Consider the following 27,352-nt stretch of genomic DNA (forward strand, 5'->3'; position numbering starts at 1 on the left):
GGGGGGGGGGGCGGGGGGGGGGGGGGGGGGGGGGGGGGGGGTGGTTGCGGGGACATGGGGTCATGGGTATGGCTGCAGAGCTGGGAGGGCTTCTCAGAGGAGGCAGCATCTGCCCTGGTGAAGAGGCTTCTAAGCGGAGCGCACAGCAACCGACAGGCACAGAGGTCTGGAAGACACGAGACCACTGAGTCACAGAAATTTAACCATTAAAGACCACAGTCAGAAAGTACTAAAAAGTACTTAGCATGTTAGAATTTAACAACTTAGAAAATAAGTATATCTGGTAATTTAATCTTTATAAAATCTTCTTGACTTATTTTTTCTTCTCTCACAAATTTTCTCTCACACATAGTGAGAAGGAAAACTAGGGGAAACATCGCCATGTCCAAGCTTTTCTTTTTCTTAAGAATACCTTGGAACAGAAATCAATCCTGCCAGACTTTTCCCGAGCAGACGGTCCCTGTGTTTCTGGCAGAAGACACAGGGTTAAACTAGAGAGATGTCACAAAAGAAGGGCACCTCCAAGAGCCAGCAGACGGCACTGTCTCTGCCCCTCCTCCTTTCAGGAGCACTGCAGCCACACCCATCCCCACTCCTCACCTTCCCTGCCTCCCTGCCTCCCACTAGAGGCCAGAAAAAGAGTCCAGGGTCCACCCGTGACTCTGCATATGCCCATCCCCAGGTGCCACCATACGAGGAGCTGCAGGTCACTCAGGAGTCCCCTCAGTGCCCGGCACTGCCGACCTGCTAAACCAACCCTAACTTTCCTTCGGGCCTCCTGACACGTGAGGGCCCTAAGTGCCTCTGTCACTTAAGGCATCTTAGGTTGAGATGTTTGTTACTCGCAGACAAGAATATTCCAAAGTCGCTCCTGTTTCTTCAAGGCTGAAACCCTCTATGAGGGGAAATGATCAGTGAGCTGAAATCATAGAAGTTACCTGACTTACTTTGGACCTAAACCCGAATGTCGAAATCAAACATTTTAGAATATAGAAATTTTTAAAGCCTACAGGAACTACACCTCACAAGCAATTACCCCCTGCTCTATTTGCCTGACAAAGACATCTTGAGACAGATTTTTGTTTTCGAACAGTAAGTTCTAAAGAGGGGTGGGCATGGGTGAGGTTGAAGAGTGGGGGTAGGGCTTGCTTTCTCTTGGCCTCTGTGTAACTTCAGTCAACACCACCATTATCAGAGAGAACGTGACACTTTCCTCTACCGCCTCTTGCCATTTTAGAACCAAGTTATTGCAAATCAAGGTAGATGAATTACTGTCACATGCTACTTAGATAAGGTGCATCTCCTATAAGACGCATAGCTTCTATTAACCTAATCTTATTAGCGTCCGTGTGTAGCAGTATTGGAATGTGTATACTTCCAGAAAGTACATTAGAACCTCTTTATGAGTCTGACCTTTACAGTCAAGACTCGTAACTGCCTCATGACCTAATCACTTGATATCATGCTTTGAGAACAGAGATCAATAGTATAATAGCTGAATCATTGGCAGCAGAATTATAATGGAGACACTCCTAGGATAAAACCAGCACTCATTTTCTCTCCTGAAGGTAAAAAAAATCCAGCCCCCCAAAATGGGCGCCACTAATCTTCTTTGAAAGATTATGCGTGAATAAGCACATTAATATTTGGTGACCTAATTTTTAAAATATTGCAGCTCAGTGCTCTTTTTCTTAACAATGCAAAAATAACCCAGGGGGCACAGGTGTCTCTCTCCCCTTTCCCAGAGCGGTCGCAACTCCTGGCCCATCAGGTGGCTTTTGGTGCCAAAGACGTGGTCTCTGTGCATGTGACCTTGAGGAAAGACGGTCCAGTGGTTAGGAATACTGGATCTTGAACCAGACAGCCCCAGTGTGACCCCCAGCTCTGCCCGTACTAGCTGTGTGACTTTAGCAAGTTAAGTCATCTCTGCGTGTCCTGGTGTCCTCAAGAGGATAATTAAGCTATTTATGTTTGTTGTGAGGATTGAATGAGTTCATCATGGGAAGTGTTTAGGCAAAGCACAGCTCGGGGCACACTGCTCAAAAAATGTCTGCTGTCTTTATTATAATTATCGATACCCAGGCTTCCACCCCTAAGTTCTGGGTTTCATAAACACTTCACCACACCCCAACTCAAGGAATTACCAGGTCCTATGCCACTATACTCCCTTTCCTGGTCCTCCCAAACCCCACAAAGGCTCTGCCAGCACCCCAGTTGATAAACCCAAAAACGTATATCCAATACATCAGCAGGTTCTGTTGACTCTTCCCCCAAGGTAAATCTCATCACTCACTGCTACCACCCCGGTCCAAGTCCCCATCAGTTCTCCAGGTCTCTCTGCTCTGTGAACCCTTCCTCCCTCGAGACTAAACTCTCACCTGCCAGCAGAGTGAACTTTCTAAAACACAAATCAGATATCTATAGGCTTACGATCTGCCATACTTTCAATTGGTGAAAAAAAAAATCCAAACTCCTCACCGGGGTCTCTGAGCTCCGACATACATTAACCCCACCAACATCTTCACCCTGAGTTTCCACCCCCCACCCTGTCATACCAGCCACACTGACCTTCGTTCTACCCACAAACACCCCAAACTCATCCCGAGCCTTTGCAAGGAGCTCTGCACTGTTCACACAGCTGCCTCACCGCATCAGGGCAAGGGTCACCTCCTGGGAGACGTATTCTTGGAGTAAACAGAAACCTCTCCATGGCTCTCAACCACATTTCCCCATTTGGTTTGCTTTATAGCTCTGATCACTATCTGAAATTCTTATTTGCTTATCCATTTACCAGAGGTCTCCCTTACCTGGAACGGAAGCTCCATTAGGACAAGGCAAGATACCCACCTTGCCAGACAGAAGGATGCCTGTAGCACAGCTGGCACTCAATAAAGATGCAGGGTGCACAGGGGAAGGGGGAGGGAGGGTCTGCCAGGACCCAGCAGAGATCGACCCCCCAAACCCCCACTCCTGAATCACACTGCCTGCGAAGCCTGACACCAACATCTAGTCAGGAAAGCAAATTTCAGCAGAAGAGTAGAAGGCTGTAGCTTTTGATCCTAATATACTCCTCGAAAAGCCACCTCAGTCTGATTTTAACCCATAGATATTCCTTAATCATCAGTCCCCAAACTAGATTTCCCAAAATACAGTCTCTCGGGTGCTCAGATCAACCCAGAGTGAACTTTCAAACAACCGCCTCTGAACTCTGCTTGAGTTCATTTTAAAAGGAGACAAAAAGCCCCAGCCAAGCTGCCTATTTTACCTCACTTCTAAAAGCTGGGAGAATGCAACTGACACGGGAAAAAAATTCAGTGTTCAAAGGTTGTTGGGGTGCGTGTGTGTGTGTGTGTGTCTGTGTGTGTGTGTTTTAACCAAAGAAAATCTGCTGATCTTTTTCCCTTAATTGGTTCTGGGAATCAACAACTGACCACAGGAGGGTAAGCGTTTGGAACCGCTTCTCCTTATTATCGAATCCTTGATTATAATGATTAAGCCTGGACTTGTGGTTCTACTAAACCTCACTGAGCAACCTCACGGGTCACGTGCACAAGTGGGGACCACTCCCCTCAGGTTAGCGCCGTGGCATCGAGTTATAAAATGTCATAAAATTAGCATCCAGGGAGGTCAGAACTCAAAGAGACCTTGAACATCACTAACACCACCTCTTCAAGACAAATAAGGAAACTGAGACTCGAGAGATTATGTGAATTGCCCAAGGTCAGTGCTAGTGTCAGTCAGAGCACGGACACAAGCCCAGGGCTATCCAACTGCAAGACCAGTGCCACCAGCATGACGCCATCCATACGAGCAAGGATGGCAGAGAGCCCGGCTCTTCATGGAGTAATCGGTAAGCTCGACTTACAGTCTGCCCCCAACCCATTTCTAAATCCACTTGCCAAAAGGGCTGAAAACGTCCCCAAGAATGCTGCTCGAATATGTCTGCTCTGTGATGCAGCAGGAAAGCAAAGAAGAAAAGGTGCGTTGTGGCTTCGATGGGGGACAGAGATCATTTCAAAGAGGTAACAGTAAGGACGCAGGTGTCCCCAGAAACCAGAGAAGAGGGAAGGGAAGTGTTCCCAGAGGAACGTGATCGCCTGAGCTGTGTCCCACGGGATGACCAGCAGGGAGGCAGACAAAGAAGCCAACAAAGAGGAACTCCCAGGAGACGAGCACGAAAATGAAGACTCTGAGGCATGAAAAGACTGGTAACCAAGGGCAGCTAAGTGCTGCTGAAACGCAAGGGTCAAGCAGGGAAGAGATGGGAGATAAGGTAGAAGAGCCAGGCTGTATCCTGCAGGCGAGGAGCCACTGCAGCAGGAAGTCACCCATCACATCTGTGTTTTAGAAAGATCTCTCCCGCCAAGAATTGAGATAGGATTTGAAGAAGACGGGACGAAGGAGTTTGAGGCCTCTCTCACAAAACAGCCAAGAATGATGACAACAACCAGATTTGATTGGGTGCTGTCTATGTAACAGACACTGTTCCCAGCACACACAGTAACCCATTTACTCTCCACACGCATGAGGTGGGGTCTATTAGTACCTTTTTACAAATGAGCAAACTGAGGCCCAGTGAGGCTGAGTTACTTGTCCCAACCACGCTACACACTTTCCTGACAAGCAAGAGATCCAGGCCAGAAGCAACACATCAGTAGAAGGGACGGAGGGAGGGGCTGACCGGCCCCCCACACCCTGCACGCTGCCCTGCCCTCCTGCTTCAGAAACCAAATCAACCCACGTTAGGAATTCCGTGACGCCAACCTCTCTGCCCGACTAAACAGCATAAGCCACCTGAACGCAAGCATTAGATGTCAGTCTTCCAAAGACCCGGAACGAATATCGGATTGACGGAAGCCCATCCAAGGGTCTTCCCAGGTCTCTGGGAAACAGCCCCAGTCGAGGAGAGAGGGGGCAGAGATGACAGAACCCGTCTCCCCACCTATTTCTCCAGCCCCCAGAAAGAGCACAGGACCTGGAGCCAGGAGTGGGAGAGGACCGCCCACATGTTCATTTTGCTCTGATCCATCACTTTACCTCACTCGTCTTGCACTTCTTTAGCTGTAAGGTGGGTAGATGTCTCCTATCACTAGGCCTCCATCCAACTCGGATTTAAAAAATAATCATCTTTGACAAGCTAGCAACATCTACTGAAATTTGTAAAGTACGTACCCTTTCATCCTGTGATTATGTGCCTTGAACCCATGCAAAGAAACGTTTGCATGTGTGTACAAAGTAATATGAACAAGAACATTCAATCTAGTGTAGTTCATCGCTGCAAAAATTTGGAACAATTTAGATGTCCAGCAACAGGAGAATGGTGAAATAAATAAATCATGGCATATCCTATATAAGGGAACCAACAGCACCAGCACTGACGTTAACATACATCTATACATACTGACACAGAAGACATCCAGGACACGGAGTTAAGTACAAACCAGCAAGTGGTGGAGCAATTTATATAGTAACTTATATAGAAGTAATTTATATAGGAGTCCTCTTTTCCTTTTAACAATGATAAATATATGGTGGTATGGTGAAGAGGAAAAGTCTATAAGGATACGTTCTAAAATTGTTCATGTCTGGTATCACTTGGAGGGAATCAAGGAAAATGTCACATTTTTTATGCTTTGAATTCTTCTATGCATCCAACACATAATAACAAGACAAAAAAAGGCCACATCATAGTCAAATTCAGGCAGGCTGCACTAAAAGCATGAGCCTCAGAGGCCTCAGCATCTTCCACATCAGGTCAGGCAGTCAGAGCCCAGGTCACAGCATCTTCCACATCAGGTCAGGCAGTCAGAGCCCAGGTCACCTCCTCAGAGGTTTGGCAGCTCCTTTCCGGGCTTCACAGCGGCTCATCTGACTCAAGCTCCCCACGTCCACCACAAGTCAGCTGATAGTCCCTCTGATTATCTTTCCCCCAGAAGTGGGTGTGGATTGTGGAAAGAAAGGTGACCAGAGCGGTCAGGATGGGAGGCCAGGCTATCCAGGAATCAGTCTGGAACACACTGCAATTAGGTGTAACACCTTCCACCCACCACATGACAAATCCATGCCTTGTGGTTCTCGGAAGCAGAAATGCCAAATGTCCCCCAACTGAGTCAAATTCTCTGGAATCTAGAAGTTACAGCCTAGATAAGGAAATTCTTCCAAACAGTGATAAGTAAAAAAAAAAAAAAAAAAAAAAATTAGTATTCCATCTTACTTCTAGAAATTCAAAGTATTTTACACTACAGGCACATACACACACACACACACACTAGATTAGATCTTCTAAAATACCACATGCAGTAGTAAATTACCATCCCTGTCCACTAAATAATACCCAAGAGAAAGTAAATGGACATCCAGCAGTTTCTCCTGTGCATTTACTAAGATCTGGCCCATGATCTCACCGCCCCTCATAACTATCCCATGAAGTGGAGGACAAACATCTAGCCCCGTGTTCCGGGGAAAATCCTAAAATAGGCAAACTTCCTTTAGACTTCTGTGAGCAAAGAGAGAAGCCTGCAGCCTCACTGGATCCACACCCAGAAGAGCCCAACGCCTCCGTTCATGGCTCGGCGAGACCACAGTTGGGATTTTTGTCATCACTGCTGAGAAATGTTTACACTGCTATTTCTGACCCTCTTGTGTAAATATCAGCTATGCTTTACCCCCCAAATTTCAAGCCTGTGTAAAGGGTCCTTTTTAAGGAAATCCCAAGTACCCAAGTATCAGAGTTACAGAAGCTGCAATTTTTGGCAGAGAGGATAACGCTCCAGAAGCTGTGAGGAGGGGCCGAAGTGGCCCCTTCTCTCTGGAAGCCCCTGGGAAGAGGGGAGGGGGGCTGGGGAAATGGGTTCATTTTGCTGTTACCAGCATGACTCAACTTTCTCAACTCTAGGAAAGGTTTATTAAGTGAATAGTTTTACTTTTTCTCAAAGAATTGAGCAATTTTTTTTTGCAACATTTCAGCAAGGAGTTGACTTCAAGTGACTCTGGAAATCAAAAGGCTCCAAGCATCAGTGTTTTAAAGCATCAGCAGAGGACAGAGGAAACTGAGGTCCGTGGTCCGGTACACACATAGCACATACTCATGTTACTTGGGAAAAAAGAACCCACAGGATCTCCAGTGTTACTATGGCTGCAATTTTATCAACTTGATGACCCAATTCAACTGAAACCAAAAAAAAAACCCAACTCTTCCCACCCCCAGCACCTCTGGCTGTCCATCTCTCCCCTAAGCCAATGCCTACAAACACAGCTTGGCAGCAATTTACAAATTCAATGCCGACACGCCCCACAATCGAGGAAAATGTGTCCACAACAAGGAGGTAAATGCTTTGTGCTTAGTGTCTCCCGAGCCCTGATGAAGGGCCTCAGGCGGTCAGCACAACACGGCAGGGGGAAAAAACGGTGCTGGACCAGAGGGCAGGAAACCCCCCCACCTGAACATCCTTGATGACATGATCCATCCCACCTTGCCCACCCCACAGGTGCTGGATGGTTTCCTCCCACCCAGACCACCACAGCGGCTCCTGACAGCATCCTCCACTCCTCCCAGGACCACCTTCCCAGAAGAGATGTCCACCTGGGCGGCGCCTCTTCTGACACACCGTCCAGACCCCGCCTGGCCCCTCTCCAGTTCCGCAACCACTTGGGCAGCCTCACTCGAGCCACCTGAGAAGGACGGGCTTTGGCGACCACGACAGGTTTTTTGTTCCTTCTAACGTGAATGTCACCCCCTCTGAAGTCTTCCCTCAGCTCCCCAAAGAGGGAGATGCCTCAGAGCTGCCACAGGGCCAGGCCCCATCCTCAGGGGCAAGTGACACAGAGCTGGAGGCACGCCCTGGCTCCACAGCTGACCTTGGCCAAGTTCCTTACACGAGCCTCCGAAACAACTCCCTAAGTAAGTCTCGGTGCCTACATGGGCAAAACTGGAAATATAAGGGCTAAAGTGAGTGGTGATTCCATTTAAGGGAAATAATTTCTAGAGAGAACTTAATGCAATGTTTGGAGCTCAATAAAATCTCAGAAAGTGGCGTCTAGTAGAATATTATTAATAAGTAGCAGATACTCAAAGTTAATCAAAGACACTCCAACGTCCACCAACCTGGGGCAAATGACATCTTCCCCAGGCCTCAGTTTCCTCACCTGTAAAGCGGGGGCGGGGGGGGGGGGAGCAGGAGATGAGGGAGGGGCACTGGACTAACACAGAACAGAACAGGAAAACAACCAAGAGCTAAACTGTGTAACAGCAGCAGGCTCTCTGAGAAAGCAGAACTTAAGTTAGTTTCCCTAACTTGAGAAATGTGCAGGTCACGGCTCTAAGGGGCAAGTGCTCTCTTGGACACCCTTCCTCCTGGGCTTTGCCCTAAATTATTTTCATTATAATGCTACTTAAGTCTGTCCAAATATAAAGCTTCATATGCTTTAGCCCTTATAAAACTGTAAGGTGAGACAATGTAAAAATTGGATAAAAAGCAATAAAAGAGAGCTCAGCTTTCACTGAAGATGACGTATGACAATGATGCAATTTTGTTCCGTGCTCACAGTGTGTTAAGTACAAGACTACCTGCAGCGAGTTCCTGGCAAATCTGTGTGGCTCTGCCCCCGCGGGGCTGGGACCCCCTCAGCCAGCCAGCCACCGCTCTTCTCTAACGGACTGTCGTGAAACCTTTGCTCATGAACTTCCAGCCCTCATCTGACCCCAAAACACAATTTCGGTGATAAGTCCACCTCTGTCCTTTCCCCTTCGCTACAGACAATCAAAGGGGTACACAATCTAACACTGGCAGGAAATCTTTATGACACGCCTCATTTGGAAGGTCATCTGGATGTTACAGAATCTATGATTTTTTTAATTATTATTTAAAAGAATATTAAAAATTGACTTCTGGTTTTAAAAAATAACTTGCAAATTCCCAGGAAAATGTCCTTAAACTCTAGTTTAAAACACATTGTTTCTGGGCTTCCCTGGTGGCAGAGTGGCTGAAAGTCCACCTGCCGATGCAGGGGACGCGGGTTCGTGCCCCGGTCCGGGAAGATCCCACATGCCGCGGAGCGGCTGGGCCCGTGAGCCATGGCTGCTGAGCCTGCGCGTCCGGAGCCTGTGCTACGCAACGGGAGAGGCCACAACAGTAAGAGGCCCGCGTACCGCAAAAAAAAAAAAAAACCCACATTGTTTCCTCAAAAATCAAGAAAATATTATATTTTGGTGAAAGAATTGAGTAACTGTATAAATATTATAAATCTGTTATATGGGGAAAAAAAACATTGTTTCCTAATAAAAAGCGTCTTGCCATAGTATCCAGAAAGATCTTAGACATCGCAGACCTAACTGTAAGTGTTCTACGTGCATTCTCTCTTCAATCCCAAGAACCACCCTATAAAGTAGATGCTACTGTGACACGTGAGGAACCCGAGGCTTGAAGAAAGAATGAAAGTGATGGAGCAGCTCCTGAACTGATTCCAGCAGCCGTGCCCCCTGCTCCTTCCAGAGCAGCCCTGAGAGCCTCTACAGAGGACGGCCAGCCACGCACAGCAGGGATCCAGGGGAGACCAGCTGGGGGAGAGAGAGATGCAGAGGGAAGGTGGCATCCTCAAGGAAGAAATGACAGGACCTAGTGACAGGATGGATGGAGACAAGAAGGTAAGTCCCTGAACCTGTGAGCCAGGAAGAACGGCTGGCCCGGCCTCCAGAAATGGAACTGCTGGGGAGAGAAGCCAGTGCAAGGGGCCAGACCTAAACTGAAACACGGTGGGTTTAAGACAAAAGGGACTTATTCCAAGTGGGGATGGATATCCTCTCAACAGATCACAGGCGAAGAGGCTGAAGTCTCGTTACACAGGAATTATGTTTACAAGGCATGAAGATTATTTCAAAAAGACAAGGCGGTCAAAAGTGTCCAGCACAAGGGAATTCCCTTGTAGTCCAGAGGTTAGGATTTGGTGCTTTCACTGCCGGGGGCCCAGGTTCAAACCCTGGTTGAGGAACTAAGATCCCACAAGCCTCACGCACAGCCAAAATAAAAAAGCGTCCAGCATAGAAGAGACGGAGAACAAAGATAGGCAGGACAGGACCACTGGATTCTGAACATCTGTGTCTTTACTAATTCCAATAGACCAGTGCACAGTACAAGTCAGGTGTGGGACAGGCAATCACGATGGCGAAGAAGCAGGGCTGTCTCCCCGTGACAGCACGTAAGGACTCATCCAGGCAACAGGCATGCCCACTGTGTCCCAGATACTGTCCTAGGTTCAGCCACAAACAAAAACCCCCCTGCTGGCATGGAGCTTAAGTTCTGGCTGAGGAGACAAAGAACGAGCAAGTAAGGACACAGTCTGGAATCAGGGGGTGATGAATGTTCCAAGGGCTAGGGAAAAAAATAAAGCAGGATACGAGAAAGAAGGAAGGGCAGGGGCAGGTATCTGAGATAATGTCATCTGGCAATCACGGAAGGACTGACTGAACTCTAAGAGGAGGTGACAGGATGAAACTCAACTTCCTAACCTAGAGAGGCTTGAGAGCATTCACTCCAAGTGTCTGCTGCCTAGTAGACCAGACCCTGCAATGGTCTAGAGAGACCACAGTAAACACGTTTGAAGGTATCTGAGCATCGTGCACAGATTGAGGGGAAAACTGATGTCATCAGGAACACAGAGAGGAAGGCAGGAGAGGAAGACAAAACAACCACACCACGTGGATGACCTTCACTTCTGAAGACCTGGATATTCTCTGACTCCATTAGAGAAGGACAGATGCTGGAGCAGTGATGAGCTTCAGGGGACAAGAAAGCAGCAGTGGAGAAAGATCTGCGTCAGACTCAGCAGCCTTCATTCAACAGATAAACAGGGGTTTACTCAGCAGGACCCACTGGACACCGAGCTTGTGCTCCCAAGGGGGCATCTCGAGGTGTCTCTGTTAACACACACCCCAAAGGATGGGGCTGGGGGAGGGGACCAGCTGGAGGATGGGAAGGGGTGGTGAGGCCAAAGGTGAGGGCTCTAAGTCCCCTGCAGCCATGAGAGGCTCACAGGGTGGGGCCACTGCTGAGGACCAGTGATGTGGGTTCAGCAAAAGGTCAGCAGATTAGGTCAGTAACCACCTCATCTGATAACTGCAGTGCCCGCTCCAACCACACCCACCATACCTGTACTAAAGTCACTGTCTCCCCACAAAGCTGCTGATTAAACCTCCTTTAATCTCTGTATCCCCCACAACTAGCAAATCCTGGAGGGTCAATAAAGGCTCTACTGAGGCCAAGCTTTCATGACAGGAGTAAACCAGGAGGGGCTAAATAACTGAGGTTCTGATGGAGGTGAGAAGCCCAATAGTCCAGATTCCTGCTCAGTTGGCAGATGCATGAAAGGAGAGAGCTGGGGGGGCGGGGTTAGGGGGGGGTGCTGGCCATAGCGACTGCATCACACCAGCTGGACAGCCCTGAAAGTCACTTCAATCCTGAGTCTCAATTTGGAAAACAAGGGGGTTGGAGCAAATCAGAGGCTGCAAACTTTCAGGAAGAGGAGATGCTTTTCTCAGTGCTGAAGGCTGGGGAGCATGTGTACTCAGAGGCATGAAAGGAGAGAGCTGGGGGGGCGGGGTTAGGGGGGGTGCTGGCCATAGCGACTGCATCACACCAGCTGGACAGCCCTGAAAGTCATTTCAATCCTGAGTCTCAATTTGGAAAACAAGGGGGTTGGAGCAAATCAGAGGCTGCAAACTTTCAGGAAGAGGAGATGCTTTTCTCAGTGCTGAAGGCTGGGGAGCATGTGTACTTTTGCTATTGGGGTTGGGGGATGCAGGCTTCCCCTTTGGCTGCAAATGAATCGCAGAGACGAGAACATAACGCAGGTATGGCCACCACCACGAGGACCTTGGAGGTTTGTCCGCAGAAGAGGCCCACTGGTGACGTGGCAGGTAAGAAGACAGGGGCTGGGGGAGGGGGCCAGGACTGCAGCGGTAATGAGTTATGCAGACCTCAGGCGGGAGACAACGGATGCCCAAGCAAAGACTGTGAATGAAACATCCGTGTTTTGAGGGCGGTTGCTGGAGTCTGGCTTGTACACACCCAGGCACACAAAAAGTCAGGGAGAAACATTTTACACAACTTGAAAACTATGAAACTACTTTAAAAGCTGTAAGAGCAATTACCCATATGCAAGACCACTTCTAGCCTTTGAAAAGCTTGTTTATTACCATATTTACTGAGAGCTATCAGACTGTATTTTGAGCTTCTGAGAAGTTTCCATTTAGAATCAGTAGAAATACCTGACACATCCAAACCCCATAATTTCCCACACCAAGCTGAATCCCCCAACATTACAGAAAAACCCACAAACTTTGCAGAAGGGAGTGAAAAGCCAATCCAGTCACAGGAAATCTTCCAGCTCTACAAAAGAAAACAAACAAACAAAAACACCACAAAGAGCACTGAAACATTTCTAGTCCAACAGCTCTTCACTCAAGCTTTAATAACTTTATTCTGAAGCCCTTGAAAAGTATTAAATTACAAACAGTATTCTATATTCCTGGCAGTAGCAATGCCTAAAACTTATTACAACTTAAGGCAGTAAGTGAGCTCATGACTTTTAAGTCAAATTTAAGGAAGCTAAAGGCCAGATAAAACCATGTGTTTGAAAATGCCCGCAAAATAATAAAGTCCGGAGAGAACTGGATGGCTTTTCTGCTTCTAAGCTAAATAACGCCTGGGGGGCTTTGCAAAGATCCTAGTGAGGATAATCACCACCCGCCCCCCATCGCACACAGCAAACCGTCCAATCAATTCTACGCAGACCAAGGAAAGTTAATCCAAGAAGAATAACAACACTTGAAATGTTGAGAAAAACACAGTTCTGCTGTTTAAAACACTCTATCGGGCTGGAGGACAAATCGGGTCATTCTAACATGCCAGAACATTTGACTGGTGAGTGTTTCTGTGACCATGTCTTGGCTTTGTGTTAACAAAGGGTCCTGCAAGACATCTGAGTTCCAACGCTCGGGCCTTCAGGTCCTCTCTCGCCTGCCAGCAGCCTCCCTACTTCCTGCACACCTTCGGATTAACTGCCCCGACTTCCTGCACAGACCTGGATTTGGGCTACCTTCCTCCTTCAGGCTTGCTCAAGCTAAGTTCCCCGGGCAAGCTCGAAGGGTAAAAGTTCGCAGTCCCCGACCCTCCATTAAAGCACAATCAGCATGTGTCGCTTGACAAGTCTGGCCGCGGCAGGGTGATTAATTTACATAAACAACTCGGAAGAGGTAACTCATCACTGCAAGGGCAGAAGTCAGCAGGCTGAACCTGGCCGCTCTGGTAGCGGCGGCTGCAAGGCTGGCCCACCCGGCAGAACCTCTGCTGACGTTCACCGCGGCTCCTTCCACGCAACAGGTCCACGCAGGCAGGGCACCGAGGCACTTGCCCACAGCTCCGCGGGCGCAGCCCCCCTCCTGCCCCGCCCCCCACGGCCGGTCCCGGAGCCCGGGCAGCTACGGCTCTTCCCGACACGGCCCACCCGCGATAAGGCCCGGAGCACATTCTTCGGAAGATGCCGAGATAGCGCGGCTCGCTTGCGCGCTGCCCACCTCCTCCCGGCCCAGTCCAGGCCGAAGGAAAAAGGCGCCCCGGCCAGCGATCGGGGAATGCGAGACAAGGAGACCGCCCCGGGAGCCGGATGCCGCGTTCGGTCCTTCCAGCCGGGAACGGCCCCGGCCACCTGGCTCCTCACCTTCCCGGTCACAAGTGCCGGGCGCTAGTACCTAGATATAAACTACTTATCGGCACAGAACGTTTTCCCAACTGCACAAGCTACAGCGACTACTCAGAAAACAGCAAGTCGCTTTGTATAGAAAGAAAAGGAACTTTTCGGGAGGGGGAGGGGGAGGGGAAGGGGAGGAGTGTGGGAGGAAGAAGCAGGTGAATGAACGTAGACGTGGTTTCCGCGGGACCTTCCTGCCGGGTCCCGAGGTGGAAGAGGGGGCGAGAGGGGAGGGGAGAGGAGGGGACGGGGTGGGGGGAAGAGGAGGGGGCGAGGCTAGCGGGGCCCGGCCGCGCTCCCCCAGGGCGGCGCGCAGGTGAGGCTGGTCACTCACCTCCGGCAGCTCGCGGAGCTGGTTGGCGTCCAGCAGCAGCTCCTCCAGGCTGCGGGCGTAGCGGTAGATCTCCTCGGGGACGTAGACCAGCGAGCAGTGGCGCTTGTCGATGGTCTCCACATGACGGTTGCACCGCCACAGGGGGATGCAGTGGAACATCGCCGCCCGCCGCCGGGTCCCGAGCCGCGGAGACCCAGGCTCCCCGCCCGCTCCGCCCGCCCGGCGGCCCGCGCCCCCGCCCGCCCGCCGCTGCGCCCCTCCCACCCTCCGGCCGCGCCGCCGCCGCCGCCGCCACCACCGCCGCGCTGAGCTTCCTACTCGCCGCCGCCGCGCGACTGAGCATGCGCGCCAGTGGGCTCGCGCCCAGGGCGGCTCCCGCCCGAGGGATGCTCCGCTCCGGGTTTTCGCGGCGACCTGAATCCGGAGGGTCGGGGTAGCAGCGGTCAGACGCTCGCGGTCCCCCAACTCAGGCTGGGACCCAGGGAGTGTCGCGGCATCGGAGGGAGCCCCTCTGAAGGAGCCCGGGGCAAAGAGGAGGCAGGGACGAGGCAGCCCGGGGGGAGCAGAATAACTTTGGTTTTTACTTTTACTTAACTCGCTCTCCTCGCTCCCCTTCCCCAAAACCACTTTCCCTTCCGGGGTCAGGCGGGACCGCCCCGAAGCGTACCTTGCGCGCCGTGGGCGGCCGGAGCCCCAAGGTTCCCTGTGGTTTTGAGGTGTCTCCGCCGCCCTGACTGCGACTTTCTTGGCCACTTAAGTGCGCGCTGCTCCAACACCCCCCGAAGTGAGCGGGCCGCCCCCGGCCCCGCACGGCACCCCGGCCCCTGCCCTGCCCCTGGTCCTCGGGCACCGCCTGCAGGCTGTGTAGCATCCTCAGTAATCATCGTCTCTGTACACAGTAATAGGAGATCCCTCTCCGCAAACCACCAACATAGGCGTCAGAGAGTCTGCGAGATTCTCACAGATGTGGATGCACCCCATCAGAAGTCCAGATAGAAAAACGAGCTGGCAAAGATTTGTTTCTGAGCCCGTTCCAGCCTGGCCAGATGTTGGTCCCTGGCGACTAGCCTGGACAGGTGAGAAGGGACGAGCGGGAGAGGCGGGGCAGGTCGCGTGGGGGCTGCCAGCTGAGCATCCTCCATCCGGCTCCTGCGTTTCTGCACCAACACCTAGTCTCTTGCAAACAGTAGACTGCAGCCCAAGGAGTAGCTGGGGAGGACCCAGGAGGCTTACTACTGGGTGATAATGACCATTCCCTTGCCCCTGATTCGTATCAAGGGACTAGGACCAGAACCCTGAACTGACTCTCTTCCTATCTCCGAATAACCAAACTGGCTCCTTCGCAAAGGGTTGCTGACCAGGTGAAAACCAATCACATTTATGGATTGTTTTTTTGGGTTCTACTCTGACTCCCCACCTGGCCACCCCCCTAGTCCTCACACCTTCTGCTTCAAGTGAACTGGGCCTGTGACCTCTGCGTAGACACCACCCAGGCTCTTCCACCCCCACTACTGCCCCCAAACTGCTAAAATCTGGAGCCACGGAATCCGCATTTCTGCAGAAGACAAAGCTGAGTGTGCTCCGTGGCCAAAGCAAATCTGGGTCCGAAACTAGTTTTTGCAAGGCATATGTGGTCTCAGTTCCAACCGTGCACCAGACAGTTTTCCTGGGGTGAGTCAGGAGAGGAACATTTCATCATTTCAACTCTACTAGGACAGCTTTTCACTTCCCAGTCAGTGAGGACGGGTCCAAGTACCATTGCCTTGTCTGTTTCTACCCTGGCATTATCACCTTAACTCTAATTCAAATCAATCCCTAAACTCCACTGCCCTACCCACTCCACCTTGTCTGTTTGTCCTGGCTTGATTCCTACATTCTCAAGGGAGGTTACCCGGACTTTGAACCTTAGTCACTCTTCCTTCATTCTTGCATTCCAGAAAACAAACTTTGTGCCACATTTAGTGGGAGACTGTGGTTCCTGCCTGAGAGCCTGGGTCTGGAACGGTAAGCAAGTCACTGGCCTTGTAAGTTTTCCAACTGCTTAAAAATAATAATAAAAATAGGGCTTCCCCGGTGGCGCAGTGGTTGAGAGTCCCCCTGCCGATGCAGGGGACGCGGGTTCGTGCCCCGGTCCGGGAGGATCCCGCGTGCCGCGGAGCAGCTGGGCCCGTGAGCCGTGGCCGCTGGGCATGCGCGTCCGGAACCTGTGCTCCACGACAGGAAAGGCCACGGCAGTGAGAGGCCCGCGTACCGCACAAAATAATAATAATAATAATAAAGAAGGCCTGGCCCCCCATCTTAATCTTCTATTGACTTCCAGAGATTATCACACTAGATTATTATAATAAACACCAAATGTGTCTTTAAAATGTGGCTGATCTTTATAAAAATTCAAACCTCAAGAAGCATTCCCTGTATGCCTCTCCATGGCACTTATACTTCCCTGTGTTAGCTTATTTTTGTATCACCTTAATCCCCAAAAGACTGTGACCTTTTGGACATCAGGTACTGTCTCACTTGCTCTGTAGACCCCTGCAACTACCATAGTTCCATATGTACACTGAATGACCGGCTTGTCTTGGCTCTTTGGAAAGTCAGTGGCAGAATTCTTGACTTTCCTCGTTTCCAAAGATCTGCCAAGAATCTGAAACATTAGTCTGGTAAGAGAGAAAAAATGAAAACACTTTGCCAAGTGGAGAATTAGGGAAGCAATTCTTTATCCTCCTGAAGAGTTTGAGGGTTTCTCTATTGATATAATTTCTAGTTTCTTTCCCCTTATGTGTATGATTTGGACTCAAACAAAATTTAAACGACCATAGAAATCTAATTTTTTTGGAATAATGCAATTCATTTTCAGTGTGAACCATTTTTCACATCCATTGGGGCTAGAGAGGTCTGACTTTCAACTCTGGCTCTGCCACCTAATAGCTTTGTTGAACAGGTTGCTTCACTTTTATAAGCCTCAGTTTTATCAGCACAAATGAGGACAATGGTCCACGGGTTGTTATCAGGATTAAATAAGATGGTGATAGTAAAACGCTTAGCATAGTGTCAGGCACACATCTGTTCAATCAATAAATATTCACTATGTACTGGTTTGTCTGTGTAATCAACGTCTATCTTTGTTTTGGGGGTCACTCACTTTGGAGAAACCAGCTGCCGTGTTGAGCAACCCAATAGAGAGACCCACACGACAGTCTTGCCCATAGCTATGTGAGTGAGTAATCTTGGAAGCCAACCCTCCAGTCTCAGTCACGCCTTCAAATGACTGTAGAACCAGCCAATCCCCTAAGCGCAACCTCGTGATAGACCAGGAACCAGGACCACTCAACTAAGCTGCTCCTGGATTCCGAACTCTCAGAAACTGTGTGAAACAAATGTTTATTTCAAGCTGCTAAGATTTGGTGTAATTTGTTACACAGCAACAGATAACTAGTAAATGTACTTACCATGCTCCACACATGGTGCTGCAGATAGGTTTTGCCCTCATGAAGCTTATACTCTAAGGTTAAGAACGATAAATTCTCCATTAATGGTGTTGTTGTTGTACTATTATTAATTTTTTGACTATGATGGTTGTCATTAATTTCTTTTAAAGTGAAAGTCCAAAGTGATAGCTGGTAAGATGGGGTGAAATGGGGATTCAGAGGTTTGAGCATGTGAATTTTAAAGGGAGACACCACCCTCATCCACTAAAATGACTAAAAAGAAAAAGATTGACAGTCTCAAATGTTAGTGATATGGAGCAACTGGAACTCAGGCTTTGCTGGTGGGGGGTGTAAAATGATAAAACCACTTTTGGAAAACAATTTTTAAGTTTTTGTATAAGCATATACCTGCCTTAATGATCCAGCCATTCTACCCCTGGGTATTTCCATACAAAACCTTGTTTACAAATGTTGATAGCAATTTTGTTAAAGGTAGCCAAAAACTGGAAACCATCCAAATAGTCATCAACAGATAAATGAATACTACACTGAAACAATGGAATAACAACAGTAAAAAGAAGTTTGTTCCTTTTCTACTACTTTTCTAATGTTACTAATTCTTGTAACAATGTGGATGAATTTCAAAAACAGCATGCTTAGCAAAAAAAGCCAGACACAAAAGAGTATATACTGTATGATTCCTTTTATATACATATAAATTCTAGAAAATGCAAACTAGTGTAAGTGGTACAACCTAGATCACTGGGTACCTGCAGCCAGGGATTGAGGAAGAGATGTGGATAGAAAGATTGATGGCAAAAGGCATGAGAGAACTTTTTGGGATGATGGAAATATTCTACATCTTGATTGTGGTTGTTACGTGGGTGTGTACATTTATTAAACTCATCAAACTGTGTGCTTAAAATGGGAACCTTTTATTGTCTAAAATGTATACATCAATGAAATTAATTTTAAAAGTTAACAAATAGTATACAGGTAAATGTACCCAACGGGCAGTTGTAAATTACATCCAGGGCCAAGTCATGTTGTGTTATTTATTTATTGAGTGGCCTCTATGTGCCAGTCACTGATCAATTTACTGAGTTCTGGAGGCTGGGAAGTCCAAGATCAAGGCACCAGTAGATATGATGTCGGGTGAGGACCTGCTTCCTGGTTCACAAATGATGGTCTTTTCACTGTGTCCTCACACAGTACAAGGAAACAGGGGAGCTCTTTGGGGTCTCTACTATAAGGGCACTAATCCTGTTCATGAGGGTGCCACCCTCATGATCTAATCACCATCCAAAGTCTCTGCCTCCAAATACCATCACATTGGGGATTACATTTCAAAATATAAACTTAGGGGGACACATATTCAGTCTATAGCATTTTATCTTCTCTGCTGGATGGCAGCTGAAATTTTGTGTTGAGTTATTTTATGCTTAACTGAGATGCTTGAAAACTGAACTACACATGCATAATTAAAGGTCAGCCAGAGATATGGGCAGAGTTTATGCAGAATTTGGAGCATCCACTGTCACTCAGTCCTTTCTGAGGTTTCCCCCTCTCACTTCCCAACTGCTGTGGTCACCCCAGCCCTGTCAGACTGCTCTAAACATTAGTTGTTTTCATTTATACAAGAAATATTACCCATCCTGTGCATTAAAGAATAGTGGCTACGCTTGTTAAAACCATGAAAACAGAACCTCACCTAGTGTTATTTCCTCTTTCCAGTGTAGACTCCCCTTCAGTTTCTGCTTGCTTTTGGTCACTCTCCAGGATCTTCAGATAGTTTTTTCTTAATATTTTGTCCAACATTATAATTGTTATCTGTGGAAAGGTTGGTCTGGTAACCTTCCCACTCAGTCATTACTAAAGATAAAACACTATTCCCGGGCTTCCCTGGTGACGCAGTAGTTGAGAGTCCGCCTGCCGATGCAGGGGACACGGGTTCGTGCTCCGGTCTGGGAAGATCCCACATGCCACGGAGCGGCTAGGCCAGTGAGCCATGGCCACTGAGCCTGTGCATCCGGAGCCTGTGCTCTGCAACGGGAGAGGCCACAACAGTGACAGGCCCGCGTACCGCCAAAAAAAAAAAAAACAAAAAACCAAAAAAAAAAACAACAAACAAAAAAAACCACTATTTCCTGCTTTTTATTAATCAGAATCATTTATTTATTCAGCTTTACAGGTTGTAATAGTATGTAAACAGTCTAAAATTTCACATTACGAAGACTTAAACTGCTCCTCCATTCAGAGAAGTTACAGATGAGCAGTTTGAGTTTATCTGCTCTTCTGTTTTTCTCAATCTGATAAATGTGCTCATGATGAGACAAATATTGAACAACATTTTGCCTTGATGGAGATGAGCAAACACTGTCTGTCATGTAGGCTGGTGGAAAAAACTCATAATTTTGCATTGAATTTTTGTACCTGCCACTAACCAGGGATGAGATCTTGGGTGATTCATATTAACTCCAGTATTCATTTTCTTTATTTCTGCAAAAGAGATGAAAAATGCCACCCTCAAAAAGCTGTCAAGAAAACTGTGGATTAATGTAGTCAAAAGAGCTTTCCGTGCCCCAGAAAACTACACATTAGGCATTAGTCACTGTCAGTACTCTTATCTCAGTTACCAGCCAAAAGAAAGCCTATCCTGTGAGTACTCCATTTGGGTAAACAATATGTAAATTATTGGATTGGGAGAAGTTAGACTGTAAAGTTTTCAACGTGAAATAGACTATACCAGAGGAGCCCAATACAGACTGTAGCACCCACCACTGAATCCATCTTTTTCTCTGCCTCTGTTTCACACCTTCCTTCTCCAGTAAACAGAAACACGTGGGGCGAAGCCTAAAGGAGGCTCATGAGCACGCTTCCTCGGGTTGCGGCAATGATTTCCATTTGTATAATGCTTTTTAGTTTAAAGAGCCATAACATACACCATCTCACTTGATCAAAATGTATTTTTTAGTCATTTGGGTAAGCACAGAGCCTTCATTTATTGCTTCATTTGTTTTCCACCTTGATCCACAAAGAATTTAAGAAGAGCATAAAGATTATCCTTTTCTCATATCACTCTTATTTTATAGTTATGGTGCCTACAATATAAATTAAAGTATCATGGACACTAAGTCTTCACTGAAGGCCAAAACCTACTGCATAAAAAATAAGAGAAAAAGATATCAATGAGCAGAACTGTGTTCTAACAACCAGGGTCATTCAGACAATTCAAATACCACTGCTAATAAAAGTGTGTTGATCAGTTCACTAGAATAAACCTAGAAAAGGTCATGTTTCTCCAGTGAATTTTGCACCATCCATAACATTGATGTAAACTTGATTGGAGAAATAACACCTTTTAGCCCTGTCAGAATAAAATGTTGCGAGGTTACTGATAAGGATTATTATTATTATTTTTGTGTGTGTGTGGTACGTGGGCCTCTCACTGTTGTGGCCTCTCCCATTGCGGAGCACAGGCTCTGGACGCACGGGCTCAGTGGCCATGGCTCACGGGCCCAGCCGCTCCGCGGCATGTGAGATCTTCCCAGACCGGGGCACAAACCCGTGTCCCCTGCATCGGCAGGCGAACTCTCAACCACTGCGCCACCAGGGAAGCCCAATAAGGATTATTTTTAATTTTAGTTGTATTAAGGTATAATGGACATACAAAATTGTAAGATATTTAAAGTGTATATCATGGTGATTTGTATACATTGTGAAAGGACTCCTTCATATAGTTAATTAACACATCCATTACCTTACACACTTAGCTCTTTCTTTCTTTTCTTTCTTTTTCTTTTTTTTTGGTAAGAGCATTTATGTTCTAATTTCTTAGCAAATTTTAATTATACAATACAGTGTTATCAACTATAGACACCATGTTTTACATTAGCTCATAAGACATTATTCATCTTATAACTGAAAGTTTGTGCCCTTTTACCAAATTCACTCTTTTCCCTCTGCCCCCTGGCAACCACCTTTCTACTCTCTGTTTCTATGAGTTTGACTCTTTTTTTCAGATTCCACATGTAAGTGATACTATGTAGTATTTATCTTTCTCTGTTTGATTTTTGTGTATGGTATAAGAAAGGGGTCCAGTTTCATTCTTTTCCATGTCGCTCTCCAATTTTCCCAGCACCATTTACTGAAGAGTCTATTGTTTCCCCATTTTATATTCTAGGCTCCATTGTAGTAAATCAATTGACCAAATATCCATGGATTTATTTCTGGGCTCTGTATTCTGTTCCTTTGATATATGTGTCTGTTTTTATACCAACACCATACTGTTTTAATAACTATAGCTTTGTAATATAGTTTGAAATTAGGACACTTGATGCCTTCAGCCTCATTCTTCTTTCTCAAAATTGCTCTGACTTTTCAGGGTTTTCTGTGGTTACATACACATTTTAAGATTGTTTACTCTATTTCTGTGAAAAATTCCATTGGAATTTTGATATAGATTGCATTGACTCTGTAGATTGCTTTGGGTAGTATAGACATTTTAACAATATAATTTTTTGAATCCATGAACATGAAATATCTTTCCATTTATTTTTGTCTCATTCAGTTTCTTTAATCAATGTTTTTTCAGTGTACAGATTTTTCACTACTTTGTTCCTAGGTATTTCATTCTTTCTGATGGCAATTGTAAATGGGATTTCTTTCTTAATTTCTCTTTCTGATAGTTCATTATCAATGAATAGAGACACAACTGATTTTAGTCTATTGATTTTGTATCCTGAAAATGTACCAAATTTGTTATTAGTTCTAACAGTTTTTGGTGGAGTTTTTAGAGTTTTCTATCTATATAATATCATGTCATCTGCAAATAGAGATAGTTTTACATCTTTCTTTCTGATTTGGATGCCGTTTATTTTTTTTCTTGCCTACTTGCTCTGGCTAGATCTTCTAATACTCTATTGAATAAAAGTGACAACAGTGGGCATCTGGTCTTGTTCTGGATCTTAGGGAAAATCAGCTTTTCACCATTGAATATTATGTTAGCTGTGAGTTTATAATATATTGACTTTATTATGTTGAGCTATGTGCCCTATATACCCAGTTCTCTGAGAGCTTTTATTATAAATGAATGTTGAATTTTGTCACATTCTTTTTCTGCATCTATTGAGATAATCATATGATTTTTATACCTTAGTTTGTTAATGTGAATGTCTATTTCCTTCCCCAGGTTAGGGAAGTTTTCAGCTGTTGTTTCTTCAAATAAGTTTTCTGACCATTTCTCTCTCTCTCTCTTCTCTTCCTGGACCCCTATAATATGAATATTGGTCCACTTGATGTTTTCCCATAAGTCCCTCAAGGTGTCTTCATTCTTTTTTTTTCTTTTTGCTCTTCTGATTGGATGAGTTTCTCTGCCCTTTCTTTGAATTCTCTAATTTTTTTCTTCTTTATCTAGTCTGCTATTGAACTCCTCTACTGAATGTTTCAGTTCGATTATTGTTTTCTTCAGCTCTATTTTTTCTTTTTGGTACTTTGCTATATTCTCTCTTTGTTGAAATTTTCACTTTGTTCATGCATTGCTTTCTTGACTTCAGTAAGCACATTTCTGACCATTATTTTGAATTCTTTATCAGGTAAATCACTTACATTTCATTAAGGTCTGTTTCTGGAGTTTTATCATATCTTTGTTTGGAACATACTCTTCTTTTTCTTCTTTTTCTTTGACTCTCTGTGCTGAATTCTGCACATTGGGTAAAACAGCCATCTCTCCCAGTCTGGACAGAGTGGTCTTGTGTGAGAGATGAACCTCATTGCTCAGCCTGACCTGAGCTATTTGTTGTCTCTGAAACTTTTGTGATTGTCCCAGCTGCCTTCTTTGTTCTTAGTGGCTCCCAGTAATTGAGGGTGTGCCAAGGCCCATTTCAATACGGGTATTTTCTTATTTGCCCAATGTACAGACGTCACTCAACTAGTTTCTGGATTTCTTTTAGAGGAAATTGCTCTGTGTGTAACCATAGATTTAGTGTATCCAGAAAAGGAGGTGAGTTTAGGAGATTCCTATGTTGCTGTCTTAGACTGGGACTCTAATGAAGCTTTCTTAAAGAAAAGAAAGATAGCTGTGAACTTCCAGGCTGACATTTACCAAAAAAAAAAAAAAAAAATTTTTAACTGTTTAAGAATACCAGGTAGCTTATTTTTCATCTTCCAATCATATTACTAATCAAATATGTCTTATTTATTTATTTACTTATTTATTTAAAAGTACAGTATTTATATTTTATCCAATCATATTTCTTTACTTCAGAAACCATCTAGAGGCCTCCTCAATTCTAATTTATTCTTAGTATTTTCCATTAGTGGATCAACTAACAAATCTTTTTTTTCCATTTCCCCCCACAAAACACAAGGAAGAAATCTTTCTAAAGAGGATTATCTTGTTGTAAACAATTTTATTTTCTTAATATGTTGAGTAATTTGTAAACGAATGCATTTCTTTTTATTAATTCTACTGGTACCTTAAAAGAGGTAAAAAATTAAAATGTTAGTGTGAAAATATCAGTAAGTAATATTATTATAAGTCTCTCATTTGAATAAGCTGAATCAATTTGCAGGAAGACAACACTACAAGTATATCTGCTATAAGAAAATCAAGCATGAAGATACCTAATCTTATAGCAAATTTCAATGGGGAGATGCTTTCTCTCAATTTTGTTGCTTTGCCAAAAAAGATTTACTGCAGGATTTAAATGGATCATTATTTTAATGCATTGAAATTGAATTTTACTTACCAAAAAAATTGTTTCATACAATTTTGTAAGTAGACATCTAATGCACAAAGCTAAGTATAACTGTATTAGTCTTGAATATGATTATTATTCAAGACCCGTGCTTAACAGTGAAGACGTTACTCTGTGAAAGTCCGGAGCCAATCAGAACATGAACATTCACCAGACAGTTTGAATCTCTCTTAGACCTGCTGTGTAAGAAGAATTGAGGAAAATTCACATTAAAAGCACAACTTTCTAAAATCTACATACATGTATAAGGAAAATTCACTTGATAGTCTTGTTTCATATTTTTTAAAATTTATTTTATTGAAGTATAGTTGACTTACAATGTGTTAATTTCTGCTGTACAGCAAAGTGATTCAGTTATACATATATAGACATTCTTTTTCATATTCTTTTCCATTATGGTTTATCACAAGATATTGAATATAGTTCCCTGTGCTACAGTAGGCTTGTTTCATATTTTTAAACATCTTAAGTGACATAGAAAATAACAAACTTCACATTTATAAGAAGAACTTAAACTAATTCTCTTCTAGACCATAAAGTAAAATTATTAATAAAAGCCACTGAATTAGGAATTCAGTGAGTCTCAGTCCTGGCTTTTCAACAAAATAACACCGGACATCAGAAGATTCATCTCTCCTGTGCCTGTTTCTCATCTCTAACCAGAGCAGACTGGATGACAAAGTATTATACGTAAGGTCTCTGACAACTCCTTTTAAAAGGACTGTAATTCCCCTTCTGCACAATGTTCTGCTCAGTATACCTTTTAGCAAGAGTAAATGGCACAAAATCCATCATAAGGAAGTGATCCTCCACGTTTTCATTTTTGTAAACATTTCTCTTTCAGGGCTCCCAGCCAGTGCATCTCCATTTTTCCATTATCACTTTTCCTCTTCCCAATGTAACTGTCATCATCAAATCTCTTTGCCTCAGAATATTCGCCTGTTCATAGTCCCTTACATTCTTTTCTTTGTCCATCTGGCTCCTCCTTTCTCTCTACTTTACTGAGAAAGAATACTTCAGAAACAGAAATTGTTAAGTTTAATAGAGTGATTGGCTGTCACAGACAGCCCAATAATTAAATACTGTCCCTAATAAAATAGACTCTCAGTAATTATTAGAAACAGAAGAACACAAAGTGTCAAATTGTTGGATTGACCCTCTTAATCTCCAAGCAAGTCGTATTTATATAAAAGATAGGTTTTTCTACTTGTACAATAAAATACAATAAAATGTTAATATTTATAATACTAATTTAGTATTTATGATATGTTTGTCTAGTTACATCATACATAGTTTAGTATTTACATAATCTGTCTTTGAAACCTGAAAGGATGCAACTGTCAGATTTGATCTACAGGGTTCCCTCTTGGGAGGCTAATGCATCTAGGCAGTGCCATGGCTAAGGGGCAGCCAGCAGGAGAAAGAGGGAAGAAGAGCCGAGATCATCCAAAGGCAGAACACTTCACCCTGGGGAGGTGGCTGGAGCACACTGTGGCTTAGTTGGGAATAATAAACAAGTTGCCTTCCCAGTGTGGGCTGGGAGTGGTATTTACATGTCACCATGACTACCTTCCTGATCTTTAGGGCTCCCTGAGGAAGGAAGCTGGAGAGTGTGTGTGTGTGTGTGTGTGTGTGTGTGTGTGTGTGTGTGTGTGTGTGTGTGTGTGTGTGTGTGTGTAGACCAAAGAGGAGGACGTGGAAAATGTACCAGGGAGACAGCCAAAAGGGAAATGGTTCTTAAGAAACAAACCAGGTCAGAGGAAATGTATATAATTAGGCTTAGAGTGGGAATTGAAAGTAGCGATGGCGTGATAAGTTGTAACACTATGCAAAAGAAGTCATGATTGTTATTATTTCGTGGGGTATGTTGAAGCTCTTCTGATACAGCCCAATACGCTGCTTAGCAGTGTTTTTGTTCCCAAAGGGTGTGAGTCTCTTACAGAAGGACAGGACTAACTTTCCTATGAAAGTGATGAAATACAACTGGACACATCACAATCCACAGGCCAGCTCTGTAAGACTAAACCACATTGTAGGCAGACTCTCATATGGCCCCAATGATCTCCACATCTCTGTATACAATAGAGGTTCTTGTATGATTCCCTCCTCTTGAGTGTTGGCTGCATTTATTGACTTGCTTCTAAGGAATAAAAAGGCAGCAAAAGTCATGGGATGTCACCTCTGAGATTCAATTATAAAAAGACCATGGCTTCCATCTTAGGTGTCCTGTCCCCTTCTGTCTTAGGTGGCTTGCTCTGGGGGAAGCCAGTGCCATGGCGTGAGACAGCCCTGCAGAGACACCTACATAAAGAAGCTTGGAAGCAGATCTCTTGAAACACGTCAGCAGCCACGTGAGTGATCTCAGAAGCAGATTCTCCCCCAGTTGAGCCTTGAGTTGACTGCAGGTCAGCTGACATCTTGACTGCAATCTCAACAGGAGGCTGAGCCAGAACCAACCCAGGAAGCTGTGCCCAGATCCCTGACCCACAGAAACCTGGAGATAATAGATGTGTATTGCTTTAGGCTGCAAAGTTTGGAGCAGTTTGTAGCACAGCCATAGATGACTAATTCAAACCATGACAGGGAACACATAACATAGCTGAAATGCTATATAAGGTGCAGCAGAAGAGTTAGAATCAAGGCAGGCAGGGGATGGGACAGGAGAAATGTGGACGGTGACACAGCTCACGGAGCAGCTGTGTTGTCCTGTGTGCCAGGCAGCTTACAGACACATATGAGGTTATTCTCATTACTCTGGAACACTGGAAACGTTCTCCCCACATCACACATGCATAACCTAAGGTTCAGAAGGGTTAAATAATTTGCCCGACTCTAGGGAATTCCCTGGCGGTCCGGTGATTAAGACTCCGCGCTTTCACTGCTGAGGACACGGGTTCAGTCCCTAGTCAGGGAACTAAGATCCCACAAGCCCCACGGCGCAGTCAATAATAATAATAATAACAATAATAATAATTTGCCCAACTCTATAGCGCTAGTAAGTAGCAGACGCTGGTTTTGAACTCTGGTTTGTGAGCAGATATGATACATATACATGAAAGTCCTGCTTCTATTACGCTAATTGCAATGAA

The 27,352-nt window shown here is 45.4% G+C and overlaps 1 protein-coding gene and 1 long non-coding RNA gene across 2 annotated transcripts in view; one reads left to right on the forward strand and one right to left on the reverse strand.

Moving 5' to 3' along the window:
• The window catches only part of LRRC1 (leucine rich repeat containing 1), a 135,300-nt gene extending 120,999 nt beyond the window's left edge, over positions 1-14,301 (reverse strand). The window contains exon 1 of the mRNA XM_024122046.2: positions 14,078-14,301. Within this exon, the coding sequence (XP_023977814.1) occupies positions 14,078-14,236 (159 nt within the window). The 5' untranslated portion in view covers positions 14,237-14,301. The remainder of the gene's footprint in view (positions 1-14,077) is intronic.
• A 771-nt stretch (positions 14,302-15,072) lies between these two features.
• Positions 15,073-26,585, forward strand: LOC114484332 (uncharacterized). The gene is made up of 3 exons (XR_003677078.1): positions 15,073-15,153; positions 16,015-16,081; positions 26,509-26,585. It is a non-coding gene; the product is annotated as an uncharacterized lncRNA (long non-coding RNA).
• The last annotated feature ends 767 nt before the right edge of the window (positions 26,586-27,352 follow it).

The sequence above is a fragment of the Physeter macrocephalus genome, chromosome 18, assembly GCF_002837175.3.
Source record: "Physeter macrocephalus isolate SW-GA chromosome 18, ASM283717v5, whole genome shotgun sequence".
Lineage (NCBI taxonomy): Eukaryota > Metazoa > Chordata > Mammalia > Artiodactyla > Physeteridae > Physeter > Physeter macrocephalus.